This window comes from Monomorium pharaonis, chromosome 6 (genome assembly GCF_013373865.1).
Source record: "Monomorium pharaonis isolate MP-MQ-018 chromosome 6, ASM1337386v2, whole genome shotgun sequence".
Taxonomy (NCBI): domain Eukaryota; kingdom Metazoa; phylum Arthropoda; class Insecta; order Hymenoptera; family Formicidae; genus Monomorium; species Monomorium pharaonis.
In genome coordinates, this window is record NC_050472.1 from 12,705,697 (window position 1) to 12,732,448 (window position 26,752).

At 33.5% G+C, this 26,752-nt stretch overlaps 1 protein-coding gene across 2 annotated transcripts in view; it reads right to left on the reverse strand.

Moving 5' to 3' along the window:
- Positions 1-24,759, reverse strand: part of LOC105836085 (acetyl-coenzyme A synthetase) — a 63,755-nt gene extending 38,996 nt beyond the window's left edge. The window contains exons 1-2 of one of the 2 annotated variants that reach the window (XM_036287853.1): positions 24,336-24,758; positions 22,164-22,379 (exon numbers count right to left, since the gene is read on the reverse strand). In XM_036287853.1, the coding sequence (XP_036143746.1) occupies positions 22,164-22,379; positions 24,336-24,424 (305 nt within the window). In that variant the 5' untranslated portion in view covers positions 24,425-24,758. Of the gene's footprint in view, positions 1-22,163; positions 22,380-24,335 lie in introns of both variants that reach the window. The other variant, XM_036287854.1, reaches the window with a different exon arrangement.
- Positions 24,760-26,752: the final 1,993 nt, after the last annotated feature.

Genomic DNA, 26,752 nt, shown 5'->3' on the forward strand with positions numbered 1-26,752 from the left:
CTGTAAACTATTTGTAGAAAGTTGCGCCTTCGGTTGTTATTTTAACCCAAACCGCGTTTTTGCTTGAGTAATAAATTTTACAGTTCCGGAAATTCTTTGTCTGATATATTTCAAATATTTTTCTTTTCAAGTTTCGATATTTCCCTTTTTTTTGCCTTTACTTAGGTACCGATCTAAGGCATTGTTGAGCACGGTCCGGTAATAAAAATAGTTATTACGATATTTCTTATTCTAAATTCAACATTCCTTTAGACTTTAGAAAGAATTGAATCATATCTGACGGTCGTTTTTAGAAATTATTTATGGGTGAAAACTAGAGTCCTCGTTTGATTGCTGTACTTTTGATTTATTCATTTATTGTTCTTTAGAAATAAAATTTTAAATTATCGCTATATTTCACAAACTTGTGACAATAGAGCGATCCTATGCAAACATTCTTGTTTGCAACAAAACTATTTTCAGCCGTCAGAATATGATTTCTTTTATTTATCTATTTTTCTTAGAAGGATCAGCGATAGGGAAAAACGTTAAGTCCGCTAGACGTAACATATAAAATTTTGTTATTTTTAACTTCTATGTGTATTAAAATTATTATTACGTTCATATAAATCATTAAGACCTAAAAACGTGAAATCAAAATGGTAATTATTCACTCATAGGGAGCCACCCCCCCATTTCAAAGTCTTTCACATATATTATCAGGGACATGACCCTGAGTAACTTTTCCTTATAACTTAATCGTTGGTCATTGTTCGTTAAAGAGTTATTAACAAAAAAAGTTGGAAAAATATCCATGTAAAATAGAATAACACACACACACAGGAAGGTGCAAGTGGAGGGGTCTTCGGCCTCCTCCTCCCGCACTCCATTGGTACATGCCTGCCCTGTACAGAAATGCGCGAAAGTACGGTATTTTGTTGAGAAATAACTATGTCACACAAAATTTTCACACAAAATTTTGTGTGGAAAAAGAATATATTCAGAGAATATACTCAGAAATCGCGTGGGCGGGGGAGGAGCTCCGCCCTCACCCTGCATCCCCTCCCCGTAATTTTTCCTAACTCTAACCCACCAATTTTACGTCGCTATTTGATTAATGTAAAAACATTGGAAACGAACAACGTGGAAAGTCGCAAACCCATGTGGTACAGTACAAGTGTGGACGTCGTTTACTTTAAGTACAGTAGATTTGCGTATTTTTGTACAAACCCTTAATGACAGAGTGGGTACAGGAGGAGAAGGTCAAAAGCTTCCCCACTTGCACTCCCTCTGTGGGTATGTGGCTGTGTGCGTGCGTGTGTGTGTGTGTGTGTGTGTGTGTGTGTGTGTGTGTGTACTTATGTATGTTGTTTTATTTTAAATGAATATTTTTCAAACTTCTTTTGTTAATAACTCTTTAACAAACAATGACCAACGATTAAGTTATAAGGAAAAGTTATTCAAGGTCGTGTCTCTGATAACGTATGTGAAGGATATTGAAATAGGGGTAGCTCCGTATAAGTGAATAATTTCCATCAAAATTATTATATTTGTTAACCGAGAATAAACAGGATTAAATTATTACGTTGTAACGGTGCACCCAAAATTGCACCGTTCGTGCAGCGACAAAAAACCGACGCGTCATTCACCGGGACAACAGGGCACATCGCGTCCGACCTAAAGGACCACCCGGTATAATGCGAGCGCTCGCCCGAGCATGCGCAAGTACGGACCGCACATCGAGCCAACAGACCGCGGACGCGCAATACCGCACGCCAGGCATCGCGCAAGGCACTAGCGACAAAAATCCTCCTTTTTCCTTTGCTCTCCCGTGTGCGTGCGTGCGCGCGCGCGCGCGTGTGTGTGTGTGTGTGTGCGTGCGCGCGCGCGCACGTGCAAAGCATTCTCTGCATATAGGTTTGCAACTATAAAATATTTATAAGAAGGAAAGATATTTATAATAAATATTTTGTACATATCTTTATGTCTTAGTTTGCCAGGTATAAAAAATATGATAAATATTTATGAAAATATTTAAAATAAACAAATAGATTATTCCATGCTCCCTATACCGGAGTGACGGGATGTTTTTTATAGGGACTACCTTACAGCCACGTTACTCTTATCCAATACAGTTACATCACATCCATGTATACTATATATGTACATAACTTCTCATCCCCCTCACGCCATGGCCATTATGCAGCCTCACGTCTAATTGCCCCCCCCCCTCCACGTCCCTCTATTCCCTTCCCGTTCTAATTCCCTTATTACCCTGTTCAAAAAGTACGATAGAAACTGATAGAAACATATAGAAATTTGATAGAAATTTAATATGATTTTATCTGAATCTATCGTTTCTATCGGACACTAGATTTCCTGCCAGATAGAAAAGTTATAAAATTCTATCGTTCCTTATCGTATTTGAAATAAACTTTGATTAAAACTTTATCTGAATACGACTACTTTTCTATATGATCCTATCTACTTATCGTACTGAATATGAAAATTACGATTCAAGATCTATAAGACTCTATATGAATTAATCTGAAATTGTCCCTATACGTTTTTATTAAAAATATGTTATATACTATAATAGTTCTCTATCATTGTCTATATAATTGGAGATATTTTAAACAGGGAAAAATTATTTCGCAATTTTGCCGAGCATAACATTTTATCATTCTTTATCGTGTCTGAATCAAACGATTAAAACTTTATCTGAATATAGAATTATCTGAATAATTTATATAGACTTTAAGTCGTAATTTTTTTATTCAATAAGATAAACAAATAAGATAATATAGGAAAGTATCCATATTCAGATAAAGTTTTAATCGTTTAATTCGGATATCATAAAGAACAACAGAATGTTCTGTCCGGCGGAATTATAAAATAACACAGACACACAAAAAAAAAGGTTGGTCCGGCGGACTAGAGTAGTCAATCCTTATGTATTTTGATCCAATGAATACGAATCCAAAGTCAAAATTGCAAAGTTAGCTCGCATTTCCTAACTTCAAAAAAAAATTTTTTTTAATGTTGGTCTGGCGGACCAGACTATATAATCAGTCAATCCTTATGTATTTTGACCCACTGAATCCAAATCCAAGGTTAGAATAAAAGAGTTAAATATAATAGGTAAAGGGAGTGAATTTTCTACGCTATTCATTCACAGAAGCTTAGACTTGTTATAAGTATTGAATTTTCCCCGGATAATGTGCTTACGCAAGCTTGCACGCTCCGAATTATACATTTAAGATCCAAGGTGTTTTTTTAAGGTTAGAAAAAAATAAGCCAATTCAGCAATTCTGACCTTGAATTTCGATTCAGCGGGTCAAAATACATAAGAATAGACTACTCTGGTCCGCCGGACCAACATTAAAAAAAATGTTTTTTGAGGTTAAAAAAAATGAACAAATTTAATAATTCTGACCTTGAATTTGGATTCAGCGAGTCAAAATACATAAGAATAGACTATTTTGGTCCGCCGGACCAACATTAAAAAAAAGTTTTTTTGAGGTTAGAAAAAATGAGCAAATTTAGTAATTCTGACCTTGAATTTGGATTCAGCGGGTCAAAATACATAAGGATTGACTAGTCTGGTCCGCCGGATCACTTTTTTTGTGTGCCTGTGATAATTGTTCCTTCTTGAAATATCTCCTATTATAAAGACAACGATAGAAAACGATTATTGTTCTATAACATATATTTGATAGATACATATAGGGACATTTTCAGATTAATTTGTATAGACTTTAAATCGTAATTTTTCTATTCAGTAAGATAATTAAGTAAGATCATATAGGAAAGTATCCATATTCAGATAAAGTTTTAATCGTTTAATTGAGATACGATAAAGAACGAAAGAATTTTATAAATTTTCTATCAAATTTCTATATGTTTCTATCATTTTCTATCCAACTTTTTAGTTAGTACGCAGCGCCGCCGATAGGCTGGTAGGCGATTACTCTCTCGTGAGTCAAATGCAGCCGACCCGCTATATAAAGACCACCCGCAACACGATTAAGACAAGCAATAATCAGTTCCTTTCGCTACGAGAGTTGTGGAAGATGTGGAAGACGACTACCACATTACTTTTATAATTTACTCATTTTAATTGAGTAAACGATTCTGTACAAGAAAAGAAAACGTTTACATTTTTTGAACTAGATTTACGATACTACTAGATTTACGAACTAGGTAATCTATACGAAAAATATGATACAGAAAGATAAAAAGTCTATCATAAGTTTTAGATAAGCAATCTAATATTTGCGAACCAAAAACACGATAGAATACGATTAATTTATATAAAACATGACGATAGAAATTGATTAAAAACGATAGGTAATCTATACGAAAAATACGGGAGCGTCCCAGATGCGCACAGTAATAAACGGACACAGCAAACTGAGTGAAACGGACACAGTAACAAACGGACACAGACCAAACGGACACAGTAATAAACAGACACAGTAACAGACGGACACAGTAACAAACGGACACAGACCAAATGCGCACAGAGCGAAACGGACACAGTGCGAAACGGACACAGTAACATACGGACACAGACCAAATGCGCACAGACCAAATGCACACGGACCAAATGCGCACACTGCACGTGCGCACGGACCAAATGCAATACATGTACATTGCAAGCAGAGTAAAGTCCACATAGGTTAGCGACTTGGACGGGGCGGGTGCGGGAGGGGGGCCAAAGGCCCCCCTTGCACCCCCCCCGTGTGTGTGTGTGTGTGTGTATGTGTGCATGCAAAGCATTCACTGCATCACATGGATTTGCGACTTTCCGTGTATGCATTTGGTCTGTGCGCATGTGCAGTGTGCGCATTTGGTCTGTGTCCGTTTCGCTCTGTGCGCATTTGGTCTGTGTCCGTTTATTACTGTGTTCGTTTCGCACTGTGTCCGTTTGTTACTGTGTCCGTTTCGCACTGTGTCCGTTTGGTCTGTGTCCGTTTGTTACTGTGTCCGTTTCACTCAGCCTGCTGTGTCCGTTTATTACTGTGCGCATCTGGGACGCTCCCTTTCGCACCCACCCCGTCCAAGTCGCTAACCTATGTACACATTACAAACGCAGCCATAATGAATATTTAATATGCGTTTGATTGAATGCGTGTGCAATTGAACGGTGTGCAACTGAACGGTGTGCAATTGAACGGTGCGCAATTGAACGGGGCGTAATCGAACGATGCGCAAACGAAAGGTGGGCAATCGAACGGTGTCCAATCGAACCGTGTCCAATTGAACTATGTCCAATAAAACGGTGTCCAATCGAATTGTGTCCAATCGAACGGAGTCCAATCGAACGGTGTCCAATTGAACGGTGCGCAATTGAACGGTGCCCAATGTTTCGTGTCTAATAACACGGTGGACAATTGCAACGTGTCTAATTGTACTGTGCGCTATTAAACCTCTCTCGACGGAAAAGGCAGAGGTAGAGTAGAGAGCGGTGCACTTGCACACGGTTCAAATGGCCACGGTGCATTGCACACGGTGCATTTGCACACTATGCATTTGGACACAAAAGAAATTTGATTAAAAATATACACTAGTTATATGCATACATAAAATTTAACCACCGGATATTTGCACACAAAAAAATGCCCACCGTTCACTTGGACCCGTAAAAGTTGCACACCATTCATTTGCACACCGCTCACTTGCGCACCATTCACTTGCACACTGCTCACTTGCCCACCACTCATTTGCACGCCATGAAATGCGCACCGATCATTTGCACGTGGAAAGATATGCACTGATCATTTGCACACGAAAAGATGCGCACTGATCATTTGCACACTGAAAGATATGCACCAATCATTTGCACACCGTTCATTTGCACACCGTTCAATTGCACACCGTTCAATCAAACGCATATTAAATAATTATACATTATGGCTGCGTTTACAATGTATACATGGGTTAGCGACTTGGACGGGAGCGTCCCAGATGCGCACAGTAATAAACGGATACAGCAGGCTGAGTGAAACGGACACAGTAACAAACGAACACAGACCAAATGCGCACAGAGCGAAACGGACACAGACCAAATGCAATCCATATACATTGCAAGCAGAGTAAAGTCCACATAGGTTAGCGACTTGGACGGGGTGGGTGCGGGAGGGGGGCCGAAGGCCCCCCTTGCATTCCCCCCCCCCGTGTGTGTGTGTGTGTGTGTGTGTGTGTGTGTGTGTGGGCGCGCGCGTGCAAAGCATTCACTGAATCGTTTGCGACTTTCCGTGTGTGCATTTGGTCCGTGCGCATGTGCAGTGTGCGCATTTGGTCTGCGTCTGTTTCGCACTGTGTCCGTTTCACTCAGCTTGCTGTGTCCGTTTATTACTGTGCGCATCTGGGACTTACTCACTTGGACGAGGTGCGCGCTGGAGGGGGGCGCGCGCGCGCGTGCGTGCGTGCGTGTGTGTGTGTGTGTGTGTGCGCGCGCGCGCGCGCGTGCGCGCGTAAAGCATTCACTGCATCACATAAGTTTGCAACTTTCCACGCTAAACGAGTTGCTCGTAAAAATACATATAAGGTTTGTTTTTTATTCCTGCACTAGTGCAATAAGTAAGAATGAGAAAAAATATAATTGTCTTATTCTAACTTATTGCACCAGTGCAGCAGTGCAGGAATAAAAAGCAAACCTATAGACATTTGAAATTCGCACACTTTTTGCATGGCTTGTGCTAGACGGAGCATCCCAGTGAGAAACGATAATGAATTCGACATCAATTCGACGTCGAATCGACATCGAAATCGATGTCGATTCGATGTACTATTTCTCACTGGGATACGCTTGTGGCCAAGAAGCATGAGGATATGACTGCTGCGCATGCTCAAGTCATTACATTTCGTCGGTATGACAAGTTTCATAACCTGCATATTCATCAGTTTTAATGATTTTCGCGCAGGGGTGACCGTACCGCACGGTCACTGGGCATAGCGAACCTACGCGGACCCGAGCTCATTACAATGCGGACAAACACATACACATAAACATATACACATACACGTATCTACATACACCAATACAGAAGTGAACAGCTGTAATACTAATACAGTCAACAGTGTCCGATATCCAAACGGATGGGACACATTAAACCTACAAAAGAAAAAAAAAATTAACGATTAATATCTTATTTCCCGGGGCAGAGCAACGCTTTTTTCTGCCAGATTTGTTTGAAGCAAAACTGTGTCGAATAAGCATAATTACATCGATATTGCGAGACCCTAAATTGAATAATTACCCTAATTGCACCGAACTTCATAGGAAATTTTTAGAAACTAACTGTATTTTATTATTATAACAAAATTATTATTTCGAAAACTCTGAAATTTTACAGATGTGTTTCGAAAATGATTTCGAATCGATTGACGTAAAAGAAAATGATTTTTTACATTATGTCTGCTAATCGAACATTCGCCGAATTTCATAGGGAATTTTTAGATACCAACTTTATTTTATTAATTATGACGAAATTATTATTTCGAAAACTCTGAAATTTTACAGACGTGTTTCGAAAATGATTTCGAATCGATTGACATACGAAAAAATGATTTTTGATGTTATGTCTGCTAGCTCAACGCCCAATTTTTATTTAGTAATTTTAGCTAAACTATTATTTCGAAAACTATGAGAGCGTTTTCGAAAACGTGCAAAAACAATTTGCAAACGATTAGAATAGTCGAAAATAAGAAATATTGAAGTCGTCTGCTAAATATACTGTTACGCGCGTTGCCCGGTATACTCTCCGGCCGCGAGTCAGCTATCAAATCGGCGAAGTCGATCGGCGGCGACGGTCAGCTGTCTGGAGCCGGGCAACGGAATTGGCGGAGAACCAATAAACAGTTGTTAAGGGGCGTCGAGCCAGTTTGGTCGTTATTTGTAAACGCTTCTAATAAAGTCGTTCGTTTTGAGAGTTAAAAGAGTGTTTCTTCATTTCCGCGAGCGCGCGCGTAACATTTTGGGAAATAGATCCTTCATTCACCGCGCAGGAATCCAAAAGCGAACGCGCTTTCCCTCGCAAACAAGAAGCCAGAGCCACGGCTTTCTCTGCTTCTCCCCAACGGTTGGCGCCGACAATTAACGAAAATTGCGCGAGGAATTCCCGCAACGGAGCCGAGCCGTCGAAAGTATCTGCCATTTGACAATAAATGTAAATTTATAATAAAAATCTTAGCAATTTTACATTTAGAGTACTTATCTCAGTTTTCTTATACTAAACATACAACTGCGTACAGCCTAGCACTAGCACGGCTGACTACGATAAACTTAGACTAGACAATTATATCTATATTTGGAATATATTCCGGTGTATCAGCATCGTCAGCGCCACCATTTGGTACTACATTTCTGACAAATTTTCGCCTCACTCAAAACCACAAAGATCAGTCTCCTGGTTGGGTGCTTTCCATTTAATGACACAAGTCGACACAAGTGTCGTTCTATCTTTGTTACTCATTGAACATAAAAAAAGATAGAACGATGCTTGTGTCGACTTGTGTTACTAAATGGAAAGCACCCGTTCTAGTTTTCATAGTTCTAGTCTTCATAGTTCCAATATTCACTGCCAGTACTAAAAATCTATAGGGTGCGTTCCAAATAAGCTTTCTCTAACTATTTTTTTAGTTACAAAGTTGGTAACCCTTTAACTAAACAAAACTTTTTGTTTTGTTCCGTTATGAATCAGCTGATATTTATTAATAACCAAAAATGAATATTGCTGTATTAAACGAAGCCTTATCAAAGGGAGATTTCCAGAAAGTAACACAAATTGATACAGCAGTATTTCTGTTTTTGATATTCAGTGAAAGACAAGGACAAAATTACTGCATGCTGCCCAGTTAGCCAGTTGATATAATAAAGATATTAGCATTTTGCTACGCATTTATGTCGTCCCTTGTGCTGTTGTTTGCTAGCATTTGATGTCGGAAATAAAATTCTTTGCACCTTTTTAAACATTATGCTAGCATTACTTAAGATCAGTGTCGAATGCTAGCAAATAACCACAAGGGACGTAAATGCGTAGCAAGATGCTAAAATCTTTATTAGCAACATGAAAACAATTTGTGCTCATACATACATTTGTGGCTATCTGGGTGTGTCAATTTGTGTCTCTTACTGGAAAACTTCCAAAGTAGTTATTACCTATATTTGGTATTCCTAATACATATAGGGCTATGTACAACTGCTTTTCTGCAGAAATGGTCATTCTGCCAATTTTTTTCATCCTTTAAATCACCTCTTAAGGGGATACTAAACTGTTTTATCATTAATTTTTGGACACCGAAATCTTTTTATTGATTGCATGGAATTGAAAATCCTTCTCCAAAATTAAAATACAGATAATAACGCGGTGCGCTGCGATCAATTTCATACGAAAAACGAAAGAAAGTTAGAAAATTATAGTTTTGTTATCGACTTCTGTAGTCGATGACACTCGTGAAAACATTGGCTGCGTATAACAGTTTTAAACTTTGTACGTATAAAATAAGCATGGAGCGCACTTAGCATTTCAGCAAAGAACAATACTGTGTTTTTAGAATGAGCCTAGGAACCTTAGAAAAAAATTTTTCGGTGTTTAAGAGGATCCTATCTGTTTTATCGTCAGAATTGTACAATTTGTTCCAATGTACAACTTTTTATTGCATTTACAGAATTAAAAATTCTCCACAATTAATTCTGAAAAAGGATTTCAAAATCTATAAAAAAAATACATACAAAATTTTGTTAATAACGTGCCCAAATGACTCTACATTATCGACTTCGATCAAGTTTGACAAGCAGTTTAGCATCCTCTTAATAACAATAATAGGTAATTAAAAATCGAGCGTCTCATTCTAATAATAAAAATTACAATTTTTATTTATTAATTTTTAATTTTTTTGTATAAATATTTTATATTCTATTAAATATAATTATATTCCTAAAAGATTCTCAAAATTCTTCATTCCCAGTAAACACATTTTATAGCGGCAATATAACATGGAAGTTTCATGTAATTTAACATTGTTATTTTTGTGATATGTAAGTGCTATATAACATGGAAATAACTTGTTACGTAACATTTGTTATACGCAAGTAATATAATTGTTATACATTGTTTTGGCGTTACAGTTATGTAACAAAAATTGTATATTCATAACATAACACGCTCGTATCAATGTTATTACGGAACGATGCGTAGTTGACTCAGAAATCAGACAACACTATAACATCTTGAATGAGAGATCTATTTGATATTTAAAAAAATTATCATAAAGATAATGTTTTCAAAAATAACGGTTTGTCTACAATTACTGCGCACAAAAAAATACACAAAATTTAAATTTATCATGTACTGAACAAACCCTTACGGAAAAAACACTCTAATTTTGAGAGTTTACACTCAAAATTAAGTGTTAATACTCGATTTTGGGAGTTTACTCCCAAATTTAGGTGTATACGCTCAAATTTTGAGTATTTACACTAAAGATTGAGTGTTTATACACGAACATTAAGTGTGTACAGCCAATGATTAAGTGTTCATACTAAAGTTTGGATTTAAATACTGAATATTTAAAAATATACTCTCAACATTTGGATATAACGAGTAAGTCCCAGATGCGCACAGTAATAAACGGAAACAGCAAGCTGAGTGAAACGGACACAGTAACAAACGGACACAGACCAAACGGACACAGTAATAAACGGACACAGTGCGAAACGGACACAGTAACAAACGGACACAGTGCGAAACAGACACAGTAACAAACGGACACAGACCAAATGCGCACAGAGCGAAACGGACACAGACCAAATGCGCACAGAGCAAAACGGACACAGTGCGAAACGGACACAAACCAAATGCGCACACTGCACATGCGCACGGACCAAATGCATACACGGAAAGTCGCAAACCCATGTGATGCAGTGAATGCTTTGCACGCACACACACACACGGGGGGTGCAAGGGGGACCTTCGGCCCCCCTCCCGCACCCACCCCGTCCAAGTCGCTAACCTATGTGGACTTTACTCTGCTTGCAATGTACATAGATTGCATTTGGTCCGTGCGCACGTGCAGTGTGCGCATTTGGTCCGTGCGCATTTGGTCTGTGTCCGTTTCGCACTGTGTCCGTTTCGCTCTGTGCGCATTTGGTCTGTGTCCGTTTGTTACTGTGTCCGTTTCGCACTGTGTCCGTTTGTTACTGTGTCCGTTTATTACTGTGTCCGTTTGGTCTGTGTCCGTTTGTTACTGTGTCCGTTTCACTCAGCCTGCTGTGTCCGTTTATTACTGTGCGCATCTGGGACGCTCCCGATATAACACACAATAAATGAGTGTATACTTCCAACATAAAATGTGAACACTAAAACGTTGGGGATGTACACTCAACATCTATCGGTTGAAGGTATACACTTCCCAGATAACACAGAGATGAACAGAAATTCCTAAAGAAGTCATTTTAATGAATACTTGGAGAAGTAGAAAAATGAATACATAAAGAATTCTTGAGGAATTAGCCACAATGAGTTCACATTGAAGTATTCCTTAAGAGTTCATTGCAATGAATACCTCGCGATTTATTATTTGGAATACTTTGAGTATTCATCAGAAATTACTCGAGTGTTTGGATAATCTCAATTACATTTTTATAATTATATATCGCTTAATAAATGCTAATTTATACTTTTATACACGAAATGCGTTATATATAATTAACAAAACAATATACTAACAAATATGTATGCATAAACAAGACGTGTTTATGGATCATCACGGGGCGTTAGGATATGTACGGTCTTCGAAGTCAAGCAACGTTGGCGATGGTTGACACTTGAATGGGTGACCGTTTTTTCAGGTAAAGAAATTAAACATGCTTTAACAGGTACGACTATGGCTTGGCTGAAACATGGTATAATCTTCTTTCTCTTACAAAATTAATCAGAATTTTTTATTTTTTAAATTTTTCTGAGAAACGTTCCAATATTATAAAAATTGGAACATTTATCAGAAATCTTGAAAATAAATTTTTTAATTCCGTTTGAGATATCTGCTTGAAGAAGTCCTAATGAATACCTTAAAAAGTTCTGAGGAATTCCAACAAGTAATTCTATATGAATACTTTAAGAAGTCCTGAGGAATTCGAATCATGGTGCATATAACTTCCTACGTTATTCTTAAAGTATTCTTCTATGAATTCCTCAGGAATTACTGTTCAGAAAGGAAGACTACTTTATGAATTCTTTAAGAAGACACTGTGTTATCTGGGTTAATATTGAGTGTACACTCTCATACATTGGATTAGAAAATATTAAATAAAAACAAAAGCAAAAAAAGCAAGTTCAACCGAGATTAAAATTAATCTGCATTGGTAGAAATGGACATAAAACGAATATCTAAAATAAACATTCAACTAGAGTGCTCAGCTGGCTTTGAATATTAATTTGAGTATTACTTTCAACTTGGATGTTTGCCATCTAATTGAATGTTAATTTCAATGTTATTCTTAAATTTAGGATTAACATTGAAATTAACCCACCAAACACCAAGTTACATGTAACGTGCCTGTTAGTTGTAATTTCCCACTCAACAACGTAATTTTAATATACCACGTGTGTTATATTACAATTATATTATTGAGTGGGAAATTACAACTAACAGGCACGTTACATGTAACTTTGTGTTTGCTGGGAACACTCAATTAGATGGCGAACATTCAAGTTGAGAGTAATAACACTTTAATTAAAAGTAAATTAAAGAGCGAACACTCAAGTTGAGTGTTTACACTGAATTGAGTGTTTACCCCTTGCCCCAAATTATATTCAACTTAAGTATTTTTTTAATGTTATTTTTAGTGTTTTTTCCGTAAGGGCTTTCATTCATAATTTCCGCGTTTTCGATCTGGGGCCTTATTCTGTACCGGCTACTGACAACTATCGGCGTCGTTGTGCAGGCTTTTTGCCATATAAAATATCTGTGCAACGATAGTTGTCGGTAGGCAGTACAGAATAGATCCCCTGCATAGAAAGTGACTGAAATCTGACGTTTAAAGTTGACGAAAAGTCAACTTTTCGTTATGACGGGAAGTCGACTTTCAGTTTTTTGGGTCATTCGCCGACTATAAGCCGACTTAAAGTGGACTTTTGTCCTTAAAAAAGTCGACTTCAGGCCAAGTCAAGTTTCGATGAAGTCGACTTTAAGTCGACTTAAAGTCGACTTTTTGCTCTTAGGTGGTATTCAATACAATGAACTCTTAAGGAATACTTCAATGTGAACTCATTGTGGCTAATTCCTCAAGAATTCTTTATGTATTCATTTTTCTACTTCTCCAAGTATTCATTAAAATGACTTCTTTAGGAATTTCTGTTCATCTCTGTGTTATCTGGGTATACATATATATACACATATATAAGTTAAAAAACGTGATTAGATCCGTGACCAGAACGTATCCAATCATTGGATTTCAATGACTGCGTTCAACAGAAAAAGCAGCTTTGCTACTGTTGTAAAACTCTTCAACACGTATCCAATCATTGGATTTCAATGGCTGCGTTCAGCAGAAAAAGCAGCTTTGCAACTGTTGTAAAATTCTTCAACACGACTGGTTTATACATTTAGATCTAATAGGAACTAAAAGCAATAACCAATCGTGTTGAAGAATTTTACAACAGTTGCAAAGCTGCTTTTTCTGCTGAACGCAGCCAATGTATAATATTTGCAAGCATGCGCGAAACATATTTCCGGACTCTTTAGAGAGAAAAGTATGGACACGGTTTCGCTTGGTATTGCCTATGAAGACTAGAACCATGATGTAATAAGAAAGGTGTACCATTGCGCATATAGCGATGGCGGCACGATGAGCGGAGCCAATGAAATTTGGGTCCAAATGCACCGCAACAAATAATCTTCTTCTTTCGAACATTTGGACCCAATTCTTATTGGTCGACTACTGCGCATACATGATGTTGGTTCACCTTTCTTATTACATCATGACTAGAACCAGAAGATCGATCTCTGTGGTTTTGATAGAGCACTAGAAAAGTATAGGTATTCTCACGTCCGCCATTTTTCTTCAAACTAGCAAGTAACTAGCATAATGTTTTATGTATATAATACATCGCAATAACCTTTACAGTCTCAAAATCATAAATATCGTGTCTTCGTTTCATTGTCGCATAAAGTTTGGTGCTTCCAAAGATTATTGACGTATATATATATACAAAACATACCTAATTTTTCCTGCTAGTTAGAAGAAAAATGGCGGACGTGAGAATACTCACACAACTTGCATAAGCGCATAAGCATATACATAAAAAAATTGATTGGTCTACAAGCCCTTACATAAGAAAGTAGACCAATCGAATTCCTTATGCATATGCTCATGCGCTTATGCAAGTTTATGGACGGGATTCATAGACCGATCTTAAGCTCAAGCATTGTCTCAAGTCTAGCTTCGAGCCGACTTGAGACTTACTTAACCAATGAAATAACAGCATTGACGTCTCAAGATCGTGCTTAAGCTGGAACTTGAATAAGGTTCGACTATGAATTCCAGCCTATGTAGATATACCATTACTCCTGCTGCCATTGTAGATCCTGCATAAGAAAATAGACCAATCGAATTCCTTATGCATATGCTTCTCCGCTTATGCAAGTTTGTGTGGATATACCATAAATATAATAGAAATAGGAAGAAAAATACAGAGCATACACAGCAATAGATAAATAAAAGAGTACGTGAAATACAATTATAAAATCTACTGATGGATGTAATACATTAAACTCACAAAGAAGAACTTTATTGATTAATATCTGGATAGCTTTAATCTGTCATTACTGTACCATTTTAAGGCTCAATTTCTCGTTTATTTTATTTTGGTTATATTGCAAAAACATTAATTATTAACAAAAATGTCAAACAAAATTACTATTACACAATTATAAAAATATATTGATTAACAGAAAACACTTTCTAGTTTATATTTGTTGCAAAAGTTTTAGCTTTTATTTAAGAAATATCCAAAAATAAAGTGGCAATATTTATAATCTAATAATTGATATGAAAATATTGTTAAATGCCAAAGTCCACCTTGACCAAAAAGTGATGGTTCTTATTTTTCTATTTAGTTAATTTAATGTAACAATATTAAAGCTGCTTCAGCTTTTCCAATGCTTTAAGCATTGTATTCTTATTGTTTATCAAATATTAAACAAAAACAAGGGATGAAGTACTGGTAGCATTAGAGTGATTGCAACACAAGTAAAAATAGTGCAACAACTTGGAAAATCAAGTGTGATGTAGCATTTTAAGCAAATTAATGCATTACATTTGTTATATATACTTGTTATACATCTACTGACATCGAAATAAAGTGTTATGAATTCAGCAACATTACTTATAAGTGCAATCAGTTCAGGACATTAAAAAAAAAAAGGTCATCAATAGTACATTATATTGTTTATAATGTAACAGCAACAGATGATTGATAACAAATTGGAACTGACATGTCGCTGTCAATTTACCATTATTAAAAATAGAATTCATATGAGTTCAACCTAACAGACATAATGCTGTTTTATTTCATTCCAAGGTAGTTAAATGATTATTGGCAACATCATGATTGCAACATCATGACATTTGGCTATCTGGGAATGATTAAAAAATAACTTAAATTGAGTACAATTTGATATTATAAATTAAGTCAATTGTAGTATAGTTAGTATATATAGAAGTTTATCTATCATAAAAATTTATTTTTCTTTAATTTTATAATATGTATATCATACATATCTAAAAAAAAATCTCAAACTTTGATGACAATAAAGGTCAAACTTGGGATGTGCTTAAAAAGTCATACTGCAAAACATATACTTGATGCTAAAGTCTTATCTTGATAAGTTTAATGTTGCTGCATCAGGACTTATCGTAGTATAGACTACATTATCGTACTATAGACTACATTATGGAAGGTCAGTACTTGTTAAGTTTGCATGTAGTTACATTGCAAATAGTAAAATTGCGAATAATTATGAGAGGATTTAATTACTCGGATAAAACAAAATTTTTCGAAAATTTAAGTCACTATTGAATAAAATATGTAAGAAATGGTATTATATAATATGATTACATTATAAAAATTTGTGTAAAAATGCCTTATTTATGTGATTTAGTTTTTTGCATAAAAATAAACTAACGTGTTAAGTTACATTTAATATGTAAATTTATTTTTATATACAATATAGTGTGTATCACTTTTATACAGAAAACTAAATCACACTATACATTTAAATTTGTAGCAAATGTATAATTTTTTATCAGTTGTACATACACAAAACAAAAAATAATATATACGGAGTGTCTTGAAACACGTGGGTCAACGTGTTTCATAAAAAGGTAGAAGGGCTCAAGATGAACAGAAAAGTCTTCTACCATTTTGCGATATTTGCAAAAATTATTGAGTCATTAAAGCGCGCAGAAAAGAGACAGGCTCGGGCCGCCTAAATTATAGCACAGCTTAGGTGTAGCAAAGCCTAAGTTGTAGCACATCTAACTACCTCTGCCTGTCTCTCTGTACGCTCTCATTACTATGAGTTTAACATTTAATGACTCAATAATTTTTACAAATATCGCAAAATGATAGAAGACTTTTGCTCATCTCAATCCCTTCTACCTCTTTACGAGCGTTGTACCCACATGTTTCAGGACACCATGTATATATCATTTTTATACTTATAGGTTTAATGTATACAACAGTTTTGATGTGCACCAGTGCGCATTAGTGCATTCCAATCAAATTCAGTATAGGTCTGTAAATAAAAAGTATAATATCGTTATGACTTGTTATTTTATTTTTGTATGTATTATTTAATGGCATTAATCATATCAAATACATTTCTTGATCTCTCGCCTTCTGTCTCAGTATTGAAATTATTCAATATATATCAAAATATTTCGACTAAAATAAAATAACACAAAATAAAATATTTTATAAAACAATTTCAGAAAAGAAAGATCTTATAGACATTTGTTAGCATCAAAACTATTAAATTGTTTGCAATTTGGTAAATATGTAGTATAATGTTTTCCTCTTTGATTTCCCTCTTATTTTGTAATTTTATGTATTCTTATGCATAGAATCTTTCCTGAGAAAGAAAATTATCACTCAAGTTACTAATATTTTTTTGTAATTAAAAATTTTTTTTATGTCAGTAAGTGGAAAGGATAAGTTTATGACTGCAAAAAATTATAACAGAGAATTGAGTTTGTGATTAAAAATGTTTATCTTATTAATTTATATTAGTAAATATTCTTCAGTTAAAAATAAAAACAATTTTCTTATAATTAAAAAAATGTATACCTTATTCATTCACATTAACAAATATTCTCTGCTTTAATTAAAAATAAGAATTATTTTTTTATATAATTTTAATTTTAATTATAGCAGAGAATAATTTGTGATTGATCACAATATAAAAATGAATATATGTATAAATTTGGCCCACACAGTTTAACATTACCAACAACATCCTAAACAAGAAGTCAAGGATTGTTATTAAACTGTTTGTCTAAATAACTAATATTTAATTTCTAAATTACTATACTAGAAAGTGCGCGCAGAAAATGAAACAGATTATTTAATATCTCGAGTATAAAAAAGACATCACAACAATGACGACAAATTTTGATCATAACGATGGTAAATGTGGTCACAAAAATAACAAAATTTAGTCACTACATTAAGTTCAAAACATATATCCAAAATTTCTTTTTGCTAATATAGACAGATTTTTTGATGTCACAACCAAAATGTATCGCTAATTTTTGTATCTGCTAGAATTTTGTCATGTATAGAATTTGTAAATTCTGTTTCTGTCATTTAAATTGATTAAGTGCAATACATATACATATCACAGTATTTGCTAATCATTCAGCTACCTCAGCTAATTTTTACACATAATTTTTATTGAAGTTGCAAGATCTTTTCTTTGAGTGTAAAAATTGAAATACAATTATTCTTTGTTTTATAACTCAACTATTATAAAGCAAATAATTAAAAACTTTTGTCTGGATTATCTCTAAAGGAACATTTGAAAAAGGCACAATTAAAAAAAAGACTTTAAAACATCTTTAAAGTAACGCCTTTAGAAAAATAACATTTTATAAACATTCATTATTATGACTGATGTCAGTTGACACTAAATTGACGTCATTATTTTTTCTTTTAACGTTACTGTGCTATTTGGGCCATAAAAAATAGCATTAAAGAACATGCGTAGTAGCTTTGTAACCAATAATTATTTATCGTATTCCTATTTACTGACATTAAAGAAAAGAACTTCAAAATTAAATAAAAAAGGAAGATTTTATTTGTAATTTTCTTTCTCAGAAAAGACTACACATAAAAATACACAAATTTACAAAGTTAAAAAAAACAGAAGATAAAGCATTACTGCACTTTTACTATCAATTTAATCACTTGGCGCAAGATATCGCATCTCTTAATTTGTAAATTAAATATTTCAGCTTTATGTAAGAACTATGTTTCAAGGCCGACGAATTTATACGACGCGTGATTCTTATCTGAAGATTGCAAAAAATTCATAAAAATTATTATTAGGCACCAAGAACTGCTTTGACCAAGAAATGATTTTTTATTTTACTTTTCTTATTTCTTTTAATTTTTTTTGAAGTTGCGAATTATGTCTACTATATTTTTAAAATAGTTCTGAAAAATACCCGCGATTCTTGCACTTACTAAATAAGACTACAATATATTTAAAATAATGAATACTTTGAAAAAATTATCAAAAAATCTCTAACATAATATAGGACATATGAATCACATATAAAAACAAGCGGACTGGAACATGATTCAGACGTAGATGAGAGAAAAAGAGATGTAAGGGGCGTTATATCCCCGTTTTATCATAGAATTAGTGCTTAGAAATTGAAAACAAACCCCAAAATAGTACCGTGATACCGATCATAACTCAGAAATGAGTAATAGAAGAGGAACAAAGGTCCCACACATGCAAAATACTATGATGCTTTTGCTTGCAATTCATGATGTATCCTGCAAATGCGTTTATATAGCAACTTTGATTCAATAAATATATGTAATGTTAGCTGTAATTTTCTATTTATAAGAAATTAGTTATTTTACATCGGTTTAACTTGTTATAATACTATAATATAACTATTATGTTGCACTCTATTAATTTGCTTTTTGTGTGTATATGCGCGCGCGCGCGCGCGCGCGCGTGTGTGTGTGTGTGTGTGTGTGTGCGTGTGTGTGTGTAAAAATGATTTTATTTGTGTAACGTTTTTATGTATTACTTGTATTTTACTGCAAAAAATACAAATTATTTGAGGTCCGAGGTCCATATTTTAGTCATATTTGTCAACTTTTCTTTGAAAAACTTAAGATAGATTTTAAATTAAAAAAGTAAAATTACCCAAATACTATTTGCTGTTTAACGTATTACGATATTATCTAATTTGTTAATTATTGTCATTCCATAGTTTAAAACATACAAAATACATATAATATTTTGGTTCTTGAATAGAAATTAATTGATAAACGTATGATATTCTTAGAACTTATTTGTGCCAAATTATGATAAAGTGACAAATAAGATACCAGAAATATCAAGCATATCACGTTATAATATTGCTGCAATATTTCATTGAAATAGTTCTAGGCAGACAATTTACTATTGCTGCAATATTACAGTAATACTGCAACATTTTCTCAATATTTTTGCAATATTGCAGTCTTGCAATAAAACATTTCTACAATATTGTTGATATCTTCTATATTCTATACCTATAGAATAGTTCTATATTATTTTTAATAATAATTTTTTTTAACTCTTTCTATACTATTTTTATGTTATATTAACTTTTTGTTTTGTTTGGGTATATATATATGTTTATATGTCATTTTAATAAATTTTAAAAATATTTATGTTGCAACATTTCATATTTTACAAAATCTTTTTAATATAAAATGTAAAAGATTAAAACTTTTTTGAAAACTTTCCGCAACAATTAGTGCTGTATGGACTTTTCGTGTAAGAGAGTGAAATGATTTAAATCTTGGTTTCTCACGTAGATGTTGGAATAAGCTCGAGTATAATGGCCATAGTTTTTTGAAATTCAAAAAGCATACTTTTATTATTTTCTAAATAGAGTTGGTATATTACTTTACTGAAGCTTAAAGCATGTAATAGTATTGACATAAAAAAAAATACTTAAAAAAATTTTGTTTTTATATTCAAATATTAAAATGTGAACATCTTTCACAACTTTTAAGGAAAAGATGACCAGTATTATAGGACAGTTGGCCATATTACATATTTTATTTTACTTAACATTTATTAAATAATAATTCTTACAATTTTACATATTTTTTATTGCTATATATTATTACATTTAAGTTTATTTTTAAACATTTTTAATAATAAATGTTCATTTAACATCTATTTAACTCATTGCCAATATTAAATGCTAAAAAATATCTATATATTAAATTTAAAATATTAGGCATACAACTTAATTCTTATCTTCTTTTTAAATATACATAGATACATGCATCATTAATTATTGTCTTTTTGACCATCTTTTCCAAACTGTGAAAGAAAAATAGTCATAGTATTTATTTTAAAAAAATAGAAAAAATATGAAACATAATCACACATTGCAATTTACATACTTTTGTTATGTCTTTAACGTTATTGTGACAACTTAACTGTAATTTATTCGACATTTTGACAATTTTTAATAAATACATTAAAAGTTTTGCATGCAGTCAAAAGTAAAAATGTGATCTAATATTAATAATATCATTATTTAGAATAGCATATACTACAGTGAATATCGATTATCTTTGAAAATAATTACAAGAATACATTATTTGGCAATTATTGGAGCAATTATAGCCATTGGCTATCTTCATTGTATGACCATCATATCCTAATTTACCTTATCCTTGTATGATGCTATACATTACGTGAAGTCCACATATAAAAATGATCTTTGTCTCTCAATTTCCTCTCTAAACTTGGGGCTAGACAATGTTGATTCATATACATCCAATTTAATATAACGTCTTATACTTAGCATTTATACTTTATATTTGAATTTCAATTTGAATGCACCTTTATGATATTTTCACTAGTTCTGTCTATACTTTCCTCTTGTCTCTATACTCTTCTCATTATTAATTGAAAGAAGTGAACGTAGATCAAAAATTGTCTAATCTATGGATTTATGCTCAAATATTCACACATCCGCAAGCGACAAGAGAAAAAAAACTTTGATTTCGCTTAGGATATCTCAGATGTCTATATCGAGTGATTCCTTAAGAAGCAGCAAAATTTTCAGTGTGGATCGCGTGATCGAATCGATGCTACGCGCTGTCACGGGCTCAACGCGCGGAGCTGACGCAACGAATGACGTGATCGCGCGCGATATTTCGCTGGCCAATGAAGACACAGGTGTAGACCGTGTGTCGAATTTTTTGAAAAATAGACATCGTCCGACACACGATCGCGCAACCCAATCATTTCGATACTGCGTGCACGATATAAAATTGCATCATTTGAAAATTGTTGACATGAAAGAATGTTCTAAAAGTTTAAATTCTTCAAAATGTGACGTATACACTAACATTCTTGCGTTATCAATGGTAATCGATAGTGAATAGTCGTAATCCAGCGTAGGTAGGTCGGGAATTAAATATGTATGAGGCGTGATAACGCGAAATTTACGATTCTTCACTCGCATCTTGCATTTTTTGCAGATGCATATCAAGATTATAAAAATTTGTCTTGCAAGAAAATATATTTGAAGATAAATATGTTGTTAATTATATGTTGTTAAGAGTAATAACAAGTGCGTTAACAACGAAATTAGAAATGAGTGATGTAATTATCGTGACGATAATGAAAAATTCTATTTTGCGTAAGTGGCGCAAGCTCAATGTTTGAATGACTTGCATTTACTATTCGAGTGTACGCTTTGCATGGAAATCAACCGCGCAACACGGCGTGACGATCGATTGCTATCTCTCGATCAGATTGTTCATCATGAATTCAAATTAAGCAAACTATCCAATTCAAACTCGCAATTTTAGCAATTCAAAATTCGATTAACTTGTATTATTAACTGCTAGATCTCTCACCAGTAAAATGCAATTTTATCACCATTTCCGCTTTTTACATTTTTATCAAGTAGATTGAAGCTTATATTTGTCGATGCTCCCTCCATCCATTTGATGAAAATGTCACCTTTACTCAGATCGAAATTGTACGAAAAAAACTTGTCTTCTATCGCTGGTGTTTCCCAATAAAATTGCTTGGCAATTTCACCCCAAAATTGCATCGGCTCTTTTATAGATCTGGATAAAGAGAAACGAATTTATATCAATTCAGATTTCTAGTCGTGATATACTTTTCATGTATCGTTTTGCACAATTAACGCTGTAATTGTTATTTATATATTGGTAATTATAAATACAGTTCCACAGAACCGTAATTAGCTTTCTGTTAGCCTTGGGCAGTTTTATTTTTGAAAGTTCCTTAATTTTTAATTTTTTTTTAGAAGAAAAATAATGAAATATGATAATAGTTGTTTAAATTGTTTTTAAATTGCTTTTGTATATAAGAAATGTAAAATGTTATTTGCATGTTATTAATGTACATAAATAAAAATAATTATTTTAAGTGCACTTTCTGATTACCTTTCATTTGAACAACTTCATCGGTTATATTATAATTAATATTTTTAATAATATTACATTTAAATAAAATTATGTAAAGATTTACCACCAAAAAATTTTTGCTGATATAGACAGATTTTTCGGTATCATACACAGAGATTTTGGTATCACTAAAATGTATTGTTAATTTTTATATTAACTAGAATTTTGACTGTCACGTATAGAATTTGAAAATTCTGCTTCTATCAGATTGATTAGGTGCAATACATATACATATCACAATATTTGCTAATTATTTATCTATTTCAGCTAGATTTTACACAGATAATTTTTATTGAAATTGCAAGATTATTTTTTTGAGCGTTGGATAATCATCATTGTCCGATTGTTGATCTTAAATAATTCTTAATTAATTTTAATTTGTTAAAATTTTTCTTATATATGTAACAGTAGAAATAGGAAGAATAAAAAAGTTCGGAGAGCACTAAAAATTCGAAGAACAATACTAGTATTCAGTGGATATCACTTAATTAATTTAAAATCGTAACAAGCCTATAAAATATTAAGCAAAGTTACATATTATATGTTAGTATCAAAATTTTTAATTTAAGAATCGAAAGTAAAATTTAAAAATTTTTAAATATTATATCTGACAATTTTTTAGTTATTTTCATTTTAAGATATCTTCTTTGTCCCTGAACTTGTATTCCTATTATCGCTATTTAGTATACGGCTCTGTAATCATATTTTCTACTAAAATTTAAATGTCAGTATTGTAATAAGAATTGGTAGACTTGCGTTTAACGAATCGATTCACTTCTGTTTTCTTACGTAATGTGATTCTTCATTCTACTTTATTTACAAATTTTATGCACGTTCGGTGCACTCGCGAATTGTGCACATTATTATTACCGTTTCCGCATTAATTGGATAAGTTCGCAGTCCTCCTCCAATGGAATACATTACAGGTAAAATAAACAGATTGCAAATCTATACAAAAATTATTATAGATCTTTAAAAAAAGAAAAGAAAGGAATCAGTTATCGTTCAAAAAATTTATTTGGATTGTTTACCGAAAAATCGCGATTACAAAATAAACAAATTTAGGAAAGAAAAAAGGAGACATTAGTGATATATCCCGCATTTCTAGCTGAAATCGTGAACGTGCGTTCTTTCCTCCACGGAGAAATTTGTCCCACCCCTACAAGATCGATATCGTGCTTCTATTTGTGCCATTTATAGAACGTTTGAATTATAAGACCTAAGATCAATCTCAATCCTCGTAATGCCGTCCGACTAACGCCCGATTCGATTCTAAACGTGCAATCCTTGTACCGATCGTTAATAAACATTCCCTTTAAAATCCTCTCATTTCATATTGACTTGCGGCACTTTATGCCATTGCTTTTGATTTATCGTTGATTTTAATCTGAGTTAAACGAGCTAAATAAATTTAAAAATATCTTTATCACGATTTGTATCTATTATTTATTTGCTATTCCTTTCGTAACATTTTCGCGTCAGTGATGTATGCTTCAATTTTCGATTCGACGTCCCAGACTTGTTCCCAAGCGACACGCAATGACAGCACTCTCGAATACGCGTAAAACATCGAAATTTTATGTTCTTACTTACTTTTCGTACATCTGCTTGTATTGCTCCATACTACTGCAGTGCGCCTTCCTCGCAAATTCCGAATTAGGATAATAGATTTTCTCAGCCATGTTTTACCTTTTTGTTTCTCTCTCTCTCTCTCTCTCTCTCTCTCTCTCTCTCTCTCTCTCTCTCTCTCTCTCTCTCTCTCTTTCTCTCTATCTATCTATCTCTGCGTTCGAATCTTTGTTTAGACTAGAACGAATCTTTACGTCCGTAAAGATAAAAAGGCCGTAATCCTCGTGGTATAATCCTCTGTATAGCTATATAACGTTCTTTACGGGACGCTGGGGTGGCGACTAGGCTTGTGTCGCGCTTATTCGCGCTCTCCACCAGGCTACCACACTTTATCGGCCTGACCGATAAACTGCGACTGAAACGCGCGCGCAACACGATCACGGGCGAATGGGGTAAGTGGGGAGCGAGTAGCTAGCACCAGGAAGTACAGGTGAACGACGGTAAGAGAGCAATCCTGTTGCTACGTCATTTCCTACGTCATTTTCTGTTTATAATTATAAGAATATATGGAATATTTTCTTTCCCGACTATTTTTCTTTTTTGTTATTTTTCTTTAACTGTTGGATTTTATTTATCTGTCCATTTTCATCGAATTGAGTAATCGATTATAATTGAACTCACTCCTGAGAAAAAGTTTTCACGCAATTTTTCAGGATTTCTGTATAAATTTTATATTTTTATATTTTAGAAAAATAAGTCTCTTCTTAAGAGTGTATCGGACATACAACCTTAGACATAAGTGCATGAAATTTGAAATACTTAAATATCTATGCCTAACGCATAGTAAATCTAGATGTAAGAAACTTGAACAATAGTGGGAGTCTTATTTTTACTCTTACGAAGGTATTTTTTACGTATGTGCGATTTTTTTTACTTATGAGTTTAAACTTTTAACAGTGAAAATGCACAATTATCTCAAGTTATATGTTCTCATATATATGTATTCATTTCTTTAAAATGGTGTAGTGAAGACAATTGAAACTTGACAGATATTTTCATCTATTCATATACTAGATGTACAAAAAAATTCAAAACAATAGTACTACTTCTTCTATACTTTTTTAGCTGTTTCATCCATCAAGATCGTCGTTTTCCATAAAATAGAAAAGGATACCATGTAAAATCAGTGAAAATTAAAATAGTTATAACTCAGCAACTGTTTAGTGGATGCGTTTTCAATTTTTTGCAGTACATTAGGGAAACTAAAAAAACAATTTCACAAATTTTTAACAACTTTGTACCATTTTGAACTTCAGTTCGATACATCCTTAAATGAATGAATGGAAACATTTCTTAAAAATAATTTAAAAACATATAAATTTTTAAGATTTTTTAAAAATTAATATAATATATATCTAAACCCAATAAAAACAACCTAGTCAAAATGATGAATATTATCAAATTGATAAAAGGACATAATGTCAAAAATATATCAAATTTATGACAATTTGACTGCAAAATGTCCCAGATTTTTAATAGGTTTCTGATTGTCTGAATCATCAGACGTTATTTTGTTTGATGTTGAAATTAAGAGACACGGTAGTGTCTCGCGCCAAGTAAACGCGCGGTGCGAGACCGTGTATTATACACGAGTACACGACTTGCGAACACCTGAAATTATCAGATCTCAATCACGACTGAATTGATCGAGTTTTAACTAGGCTCAATCGAAAGCTTGGGTTTGATTTGTATAAGAAAATTTTTTATTTTTACTCTACGTGCCTTACGAGTGGAGATATCGTGACCCAAAGTCCGAATTGTAAATTTTAGTTATTTTTTTAATTTCTACAAAAAATGATATTTATATGAAACAAAAAACATACAAATTTTTACTTTTAGTAAATATTTTTATATTATCTATAGAAATGTTTTCCACCAAAGTTTTCAGACGATGATGAGCCATAAAAGACTACAAAATTTTTCATGCAGCACAGAAAGTTTGCAACAATGTTTTTCTGCAAGATTGCAACATTGCCGAAATATTACAAAATATTGCTGCAATATTGCTGTAATATTGCAGGAATAGTAAAATGCCTGCTTGCAGCAATCTTGCAACATAACATTGCAGTAATATTATAGTATAACATATGCAATAATGTATATATTTGTATCGACATAATTTCTCTTTGGTATATGAGAAATTATAAGAAATTATAACTGTAGAAACCACCGATCTATGAATAGCTGTGGAACATGAGCAAATGGGGTGCATCCGTACAGATGTTTGCCGCGCGGCAAAAATAAATGACTAGATAAAATTTTTATTATAAACTTTTTTATAGTTCTATGGTTGATATTCATAAGATAAAAGGCTGTATAAGACAATGTCCTATTTTATGATACACTATAAGAATAAATCGATTTTAAAATAATTCAAAAGT